The sequence below is a fragment of the Cucurbita moschata genome, unplaced genomic scaffold (genome assembly GCF_002738365.1).
Source record: "Cucurbita moschata cultivar Rifu unplaced genomic scaffold, Cmos_1.0 Cmo_Scf00067, whole genome shotgun sequence".
Lineage (NCBI taxonomy): Eukaryota > Viridiplantae > Streptophyta > Magnoliopsida > Cucurbitales > Cucurbitaceae > Cucurbita > Cucurbita moschata.
In genome coordinates this window covers 570,708-579,522 of record NW_019268583.1, presented here as the reverse complement: position 1 = coordinate 579,522, position 8,815 = coordinate 570,708, and the positions used below count along the sequence as shown (strand labels likewise).

At 40.1% G+C, this 8,815-nt stretch overlaps 1 protein-coding gene and 1 non-coding gene across 3 annotated transcripts in view; both read left to right on the top strand.

Annotated features, from left to right (window-relative positions):
• Positions 1 to 2,222: 2,222 nt before the first annotated feature.
• Positions 2,223 to 2,362, top strand: LOC111437883. The gene has a single exon (XR_002709519.1). It is a non-coding gene; the product is annotated as a small nucleolar RNA Z247 (small nucleolar RNA).
• A 5,992-nt stretch (positions 2,363 to 8,354) lies between these two features.
• LOC111437872 (NKAP family protein) overlaps positions 8,355 to 8,815 on the top strand; it is a 3,108-nt gene continuing 2,647 nt past the window's right edge. Inside the window, exon 1 of one of the 2 annotated variants that reach the window (XM_023075952.1) lies at positions 8,355 to 8,630. In XM_023075952.1, coding sequence (XP_022931720.1) covers positions 8,416 to 8,630 — 215 coding nt within the window. In that variant the 5' untranslated portion in view covers positions 8,355 to 8,415. The remainder of the gene's footprint in view (positions 8,631 to 8,815) is intronic. The other variant, XM_023075951.1, reaches the window with a different exon arrangement.

Here is an 8,815-nt window from a genome sequence, read left to right as displayed (position 1 = left end):
CTCGGCTCGACTCTGGCACAGCATGGCGGCTCTGATGGCTTGAAAAGGACTTATTCGGCTTGATATTCAATTCTAGTACTATTTCCTACACTTTTTATCCTTTCGAAGCTATTTTTGATCTTATTGAGAATATTTGGGGTTAATAAAACTCCTATTTACTCAAATGAAATATGTGTTGAGCTAAAGTTAGGAGTAATCCATATTGTTTAGCCAAACTAGGTTTAATAATATGTCGTAAGGGTGTGATATGGGTCTCACTATGATTTTTGATGTCCCAGACAATAGACTCGATTTTGGGACCTACCCAAAAAATTTAAGGAAGAAACAACTTCGAAAAGCTCGTACAAAGTGATCCCAAACATGGTCGAATAAGTAAACTATTTATTGACCAATTGTCAGTCATTGTTTGGATTGGTTCACCCCTGTTTAGACCAGTTCTCACAATTATTTTTATAGCTCCAGAAAGTAGACTCAAATTGGAAGCAACCCAATAAATCTGAGGAAGAAAAAACCTAAAAGGTCATTAAAAGCAATCCCGAACACGGGTCAAGAGGTAAAGCATTGAATTGACGACCTTTGCTTACTGTGTGGGCTTGTTCACCCCTATTTAGATTGGTTCTCATGAAATTGTTTATTGTTACAGAAACTATACATAATTTTTAGCCTACCTTATAAATTTGAAGGAAAACAACTTCGGAAATGTTGAAAACCACGAGCTCAAACACACATAAGCAAGTAAGTAGCCATATGGAGTAAGTATCAAGTAGTACTTGTATGAGGAATGTAGTCATATGATTACAAATCAAGGGGAGAAACGCTCAAAGTAGAGTTGGGGAGATAGATTTTCAGACAACAGCGCAACAGTTCTCACGTGCATCTTCTTCCTTTCAGTGGAAGAAGATGATGACATAGCCAGTTCAAGTGAACTGCCCGCGCCAACCCAAAACGTGACCCTCCCCTTCTGGGAGAGTTATAGTGAAAAAATTTATGGTTCCAGAAACTAGACGTTCTAAGGGAGTCTATCAAAGAAAACTTGGTGTGATTCGAGTATCAAATGCTCGAGAACCAAGGTATTGAACATCAATGATGAGGTAAGTAGTCATCTTGGAAATTTCTTAAAAAATACTTGTAGGAATAGTTTAAATTTCCATGAAACTTAAGTTGAGTATGAAATTAAGGGAAAATGAAAGAAAAACCCTAAGAATCATGAGTTAAGGCCTATAATTAAGCAATTTGAAGATTCTATTACCCTTAAAATAACAGACATTTTAGGGGTATATATGAAATTTGGTGGACATTTGATAAAGAGAAGTGCCTAAACCAAGAAAGGATGCAAAATTACTAAAATACCCCTATAACGATTTACCTTGGTTCAAGTCCAAAATGACCTTCAAATATCATGAAATTTTATAATAGGTCTCACTTCATGATGATCATGTTAAACGTAGAATAGATCATATTTGTATATAGTAAGATAATCTAGTGATTTACTAGTTTGTTACCAAATCTATGATTTACTGGTTTGTTACATTTCATAGTTTTGTTACCAAATCTATGATTTCATGGTTTGTTACTAAATCTATGATTTAGAATGTAATCTTCATTATACACATCTATAAATACATGAGGTTGTGACCCTAGGTCATTGTGCCATTCAACCTAACATGGTATCAGAGCCAAGGTTTATTTTTTAAATGTCTACCATATCTTCTTCCTCCTCTCCATCCACCATCTCCAACACCGTCTCAACTACCATGGCGACCTTTGGCCCAATCCCTCTACACCATGCTGTCACAATTCGTCTAACCAAAAACAACTTCATCATATGGCGCGCCCAGCTCCTCCCCTACCTACGGAGTACGAAGCTTATGGGCTACCTCGATGGCACCAATGTCGCACCTGCCAAGCTGGTCCCTTCCTCAACTGCGGTTGGTGCTGAGCTGGTCTCTAATCTGGCCTATAATCAGTGGCATGATCAAGATCAACAGATCCTTAGCGGCCTTCTCTCCTCCATGTCTGAGGAGATTCTTCACGATGTGGTTGCCGCTACTACGTCCAAGGAGGCGTGGGATACCCTACAGCGGATGTTTTCATCGTCAACTCGTGCTCGCACTACTCAGATTCGTGTTGAGCTCGCCACGTCCAAGAAACGAGATCAATCTGCTGCAAATTATTTTCGCAAGATCAAAGGGCTGGCCACCAAGCTGGCTGCCGCCAGCTCTGCCTTGCAGGATGATGATGTGATTGCGTATCTTCTCGCTGGTCTTGGCCTTGACTATGATCCCTTCGTCACCTCAATGACTACCAAGAGTGAAGCCCTCACGCTTGATGATGTGTTTGCACATCTAATGACGTATGAAGCTTGCCAACTACAACACCAAGTTGAACTTCAGTTAAATCCGGGATCTTCTGCCAATTATACTGGTCGTGCTGAACTTCAGTTAAATCTTGGATCTTCTGCCCATTATGCTAGTCGTGGTGGTCAACAGAAGAATCGTGGGCGAAGGGATCGTGGTTGTGGTCGTTCTTAAGGTTATGCACCCTCTCGTCCTGCTGGTGATCGTCGTGGCCCTTCTGCTCGTCCTTCCTGCCAGATCTGCGGCAAATTGGGGTATACTGCTATCCGCTTCTGGCATAGGATGGATGAGTCCTATCAAGATGAACCTTCTTCTGCTCCTCCTACGGCACTGGCGGCTACTTCCTCTTACAAGATTGACCCAAATTGGTACAGCGACACAGGCGCTACGGATCATATCACCAGTGACCTGGATCGTCTCGCTGTGCGTGAACGTTATTATGGAGGTGAACAAGTTCAAGTCGGCAATGAAGCAGGTTTGCGTGTTTTGCATACTGGTCATTCTCTAATTAATACTGCTACTCGTCCTCTTGCATTGCGTAATATTTTGCATGTGCCTGAAATTTCCAAACATCTTCTTTCCGTTCATAAATTTTCTCGTGATAATGACGTATTTTTTGAATTTCATCCTTGGCATTTTTCTATAAAGGATCGACGGTCGAGGAAAAGTCTCCTAAATGGGAGGTGTGAATCTGGTCTTTATCCTATTAAGCCATCCGATGTTGATGATCTCAAGCACGCCTTGGTGAGCAGATCTACTACTCACGCCTAATGGCATGCACATCTTGGACATCCTTAATCTCAAGTAGTAAAATCAATTTTGCGTCTCAATAATATTTCGTGTGCTAGTGAGTCATCTTTGTCAGTTTGTAATGCGTGTCAGTTAGCAAAAGGTCATCAATTACCATATACTAGTTCTTCCCATAGGTCTTCGTCACCTTTGGAACTTATTTTTCGGATGTTTGGGGCCCTGCACCTCCATCTGTTGGGGGTTTTAAATATTATATTAGCTTCATTGATGATTTCAGTAAATTTTCGTGGATCTATTTGATGCATGATCGTACAGAAGCTCCACGTATATTTTTGCAATTCCAAGCTCATGTTGAGCGCCTCCTAGATACTAAAATCAAGTGGGTCCAATCTGATTGGGGTGGAGAATATCAGAAAATTCATAACACATTTTTTCGTTCCCTTGGAATTGCTCATCGTGTTTCGTGCCCTCACACACATCAACAAAATGGGTCTGCTGAACGCAAGCACCGTCATATTGTTGAAACTGGCCTAGCCCTTCTAGCTCATGCTCATGTACCTATTAAATTTTGGGACGACGCGTTTCTTACAGCCACATATCTCATCAATCGTCTTCTTACTCGTGTCATCGATAAAAAATGCCCCTTAGAGCTTCTTTTTCATACCCCACCAAATTACTCATTAAAAATTTTTGGGTGTCCTCATCTTCGTCCTTATAACAAACAAAAGCTCTCTTTTCGATCAAAGGAATGTGTCTTTCTAGGCTACAGTTCTTTACATAAAGGGTATAAATGTCTTGACACCGATTCTGGTCGTGTCTATATGTCTAGAGACGTCATATTTGATGAAAATGTTTTTCCATTCAAGAGAGCCCCACCTAATTCTTCCCCAATCATGCAGTCGACGCATAATGCCCCTGATTTGTGCACCTTGCATTTGGGTAATAGCAGTACTAATTTGGAGAATGATCACATGCATATGTCTATGCCTACTAACTCTTTGGATGTAGAAAATTTGGTGTCTACATCAGCTTCGAAATTGCCGCAGCAATCCTCCGCGTCGCTGCCATGCGAATCGACGTTGGTTGTTCCGCCAATGATTGAGGCCTCGGCTCCACCAGCAGATGATATTGTGCAATGCCCGGTTGAATCCTCAGCCGCTGGTCAACCAACTGTAGCATCGGTTACTCCCCTCGCAACGGCTGATATGGCTGTCCCCTCAAATGTGGATCCTGCACCTACTACTCATCCGTATGGTACTCAATTGAAGCACAATATCAAGAAACCCAAGGTGCATACAGATGGAATAGTAACATATCTTGTAGTTCAGTCTTCTGCCTTTGAACCTACTTCACATATTACTGCTATGGAGCATCCCCTCTGGCGTCAGGCAATGAATGATGAATTTCAGGCACTTCAAAAAAATAAGACATGGCACTTAGTTCCTCCTCGTGTTGGTCTTAACGTTATTGATTGCAAATGGGTTTTCAAACTCAAGCAAAAGCCAGATGACTCTATTGATCGCTACAAAGCACGCCTGGTTGTTAAAGGTTTTAAACAGCAGTATGGCGTTGATTATGATGATACTTTTAGTCCAGTTGTTAAGCCCACTACCATTCGGCTCTTATTATCTCTTGCTATTTCTCGTGGTTGGACTATTCGGTAGATTGATATTCAAAATGCTTTCCTTCATGGCTTTCTTAATGAAGATGTTTATATGAAGCAGCCCCCTGGATTTGTGGATTCTCAACACCCTAGTTATCTCTGCAAGCGGGATAAGTCGCTTTATGGCCTTAAATAAGCTCCGCGTGCCTGGTTTTCTCGCCTTAGCTTCAAACTATTACAGCTAGATTTTACACCTTCAAAGGCTGATGTTCTCTTTTCATTTTTAACAAAATGGGCATTCAGATGTATATCCTCATCTATGTTGATGACATTATTATTATCCATACTTCCAATGAACTTATTCTGACACAACATAAATACATTCAAGATTTATTGTCCAGAACCAATATGCTCACCTCCAAAGGTGTGCCCACACCTATGCTTCCTAGTGAGAAGTTGTTATTGGATGGTGGTGAAACGCTTTCGCTTGAGGATACTACTCGCTATCGGAGTGTCGTTGGTGCTCTCCAATATTTGTCTCTGACACGTCCTGATATATCATTCTGTGTCAATTGAGTGTGTTAGTTCATGTCCTCCCCGACATCTATACATTGGGCGGTAGTCAAACAAATTCTCCGTTATCTACATGATACTATTGATATGAGTTTGTGTCTTACAAAATCCAGCACTGATTTGTTGAGTGTCTTTTCGGATGCTGATTGGGCCGGGAATCCTGATGATCGTCGAAGCACTGGAGGCTATGTGATCTTCTTTGGTGGCAATCTTATCTCTTGGAGTTCAAGGAAACAATCGACAGTTTCTCGTTCTAGTACGGAGGCCGAATATAAGGCGGTTGCTGATGCCACCGCCGAATTAATTTGAATCCAAGTTCTCTTGCGTGAGCTCAGGATCTCGCAAGCCCGAGCGCCTAGCCTGTGGTGTGACAACATTGGTGCCACCTACCTGTCCGCCAATCCAATCTTTCATCGACGGACGAAGCATGTGGAGGTTGATTATCACTTTGTTCGTGAACGAGTATCGACTCGTGAGCTTGATGTTCGACTCATTTCTTCCAAGGATCAGCTCGCCGATATCATGACAAAGCCATTGCCAGCTCCTTCTTTTAGCAATTTTAGGCGCAATCTGAACTTAGTAGTACATCGTCCAGATTGAGGGGGGTGTTAAACGTAGAATAGATCATATCTGTATATAGTAAGATAATCTATTTACTAGTTTGTCCAGATTGAGGGGGTGTTAAACGTAGAATAGATCATATCTGTATATAGTAAGATAATCTAGTGATTTACTAGTTTGTTACCAAATCTATGATTTACTGGTTTGTTACATTTCATAGTTTTGTTACCAAATCTATGATTTCATGGTTTGTTACTAAATCTATGATTTAGAATGTAATCTTCATTATACACATCTATAAATACACGAGGTCGTGACCCTAGGTCATTGTGCCATTCAACCTAACCGATCAAGGATTATGTAAAGTTTCAAGATAATCGGAACACGTTTGGAGGCTAAACTAAGAGTTAGGGATAAAATGACCAAAATACCCCTATGTTTCTTTAAAATATTTCAAACCCAAACATCCTCTAAATGAATTAAGACTTTAATAAAGGCCTACTTATAAGAACATAAGGATATGTTCAAGGTTTCAAGTCAATTGGATCAAGTTTAGAACTAAAATCAAGTTAGGGCATAAGTTAATGCTAAAAAGAAATATCTCTAACGACTCCTATTTAAGATCCAAGACTCTTCTAGAATTTTCTAAGAAACCTATTATGAATTCATGAAATTTTGAATGAGTCATGCATGTTATTAAGAGCCCAAGAATAAAGGATGTTCTAAGGACGAGCCAGGGGAAGTATATACTTATGAGATTTAAGTAAGGACAAGCCATGGAAAGATCAATCAAAGTCCTTTATCCATTAAGATAATAAAAATGCTACATATCACTCCAAAATAAAGTATCAATGTTCAATGTCCTCTGACTTAGAAATCTAAGAAACCCCTAGACCTCCCACAGTACAACATATTCATGACTCAGACTACATTGCTTAGAACGTAAGAAATCTTGTATGTAGATTTTTAGATTGAATCACTTGGAACGTAAGAAGCCTTGGATGCAGGTTCAGACTATGTCACTTGGAACATATGAAACCTTATGCGTATGTATTCAGATTATGTCGCTTGGAATGTATGAAGTCTTGGGCATAGGTTTTCAGACTGTGTTGCTTTGAATATAAGAAGCCCCAAGTGTAGGTTTAAGACTACACCATTTGAAACGTACTAAGCCTTGGATGTAGGTTTCAAACTATATCATAGGGAACACATGAAGCTCTGGATGCAGGTTTAGACTACATCGCTTGGAATGCATGAAGTCTTGGACAAAGGTTAAAAATGTGTAGTAAAACTGTGTAGCTTGGAACGAATAAAGTATTGGACACAGGTTGTTAGGTTCATGACTTGTATTGTAAATTTTAGGGAGAATGTCTTAAGCAATAGAATAAGAACAAAACAAAAACTTGAGAAAGAAACCAAGAACAATACTAAGGTCAAGAATAAGAACTAGAACATGGATTCAGATCCAAGTTCTCCGCACTAAAAACCCAGAACCTCAGAATTAAAGTTCTTAGAGAAGAACTAAGGTTAAGACCTCAGAACCCAGAACCAAGATCTTTGAGTTAGATCATGAAAAGAACTCAAGAACAAAACCTAAGGCCTAAGTTCTTAGGACAAGAATAAGAACAAGTTAAGAAAGAACGCAGTACTCTATCATATCGATGACTTACAAACTCTTTTAGGTATAAAGAGCTGGTCAAGGATTGGATCGGACCCTGGAGTAGACGCCATAGTCAAGTCTCACCCTAGTCTCCAACCTCCTTTTTGTTTTAATATTTTTGTGTTCGTTCCTTATTTTGTGTTTAAAACTACCTATGTATAAACGCTATTCCTATATAATGTAAAAAATACATCCGTCCTTTTACACTATCGAGTCAACCCCAGTTGTAATATGTAATTCGGACAAGATCGAAATACTAGGCCGTGACAAGAAATTTGTTAGGACTAGCGTAATGACTAAGACTTCTAAAAGCTTACAAGTACTTTTAGCATGATAAACGATCTCTCTACCAATAGTTATATATTGTGAGCGGTTGTTGTAGCCTTTTTACTTGCATATATAACACTAATTTTAATTTCTCAAATCTTACTTTCAAAACCTTTTTTTCGAAATCTCTCTACCCCGTATTCTAAAACTTTCTTCCGGCCAGAGGCTCGAGCATACGTTGCTTGGCCGTAGGCGACGCAAGAATGAATTGGCTTAACTCACTTGTTGCTTGGAAGTGAGTGCCGCACAATCGCAAGTGCGCTGCTAGCAAAGTACGATTGTGACAAGTGGTACGTAGATACTTACCTAGAGCGTTAAAATAAAATTAGCAAAATAAAGCACCTTGTTATTAAAATTTCAATATGATTTTTTTTTCTTTTCTTTTTTGAGATTAACTATATTGAAGATGTCACAATGATTTTTTAAAAAATCATTAAAAAAGAAACGAAAATATTTTTCACAAAGGACCCAATATGTTATGAAATAACCCNCTCCTCCTCCTCCTCCCTCCCTCCCTCCCTCTCTCCCTCTCCCCCCCCCCCTCTCTCTCTCTCTCTCTCTCTCTCTCCCTCTCGCTCTGATCGATGGCGGCCTCGTCTTCGTCGGCATCACCCTACACTTCCGATTCATCGTCTTCCTCTTCTCGTCGTCGCCGTCGCCGTAGAACTCGCCGTGAAAAAGATCGGAACGCTCTTAGGATTCGCAAGAAGTCTCGCTCTCATTCTAAGCGTCGTCGCAGGCACCGCCGCTCCTCCTCCAATTCTTTATCTTCCTCCGACTCCGAATCCGATTACTCCCGGTAACCTCAGCAACTTCAATAGTTTTTCTCCTATTATGCTTTTCCTTTGTTGTTTCTGATCTTTTGTTTCCTTGCTCCTTGTTTGATTGCTGCTGATTAGAGTTTGGATTGGGAGATTTAGGTTTTTAGAGGAACTCTGTTAAGCCTTTTCTGATTTTTTTTTTTTTTTTTTGGTTTCCCGATTT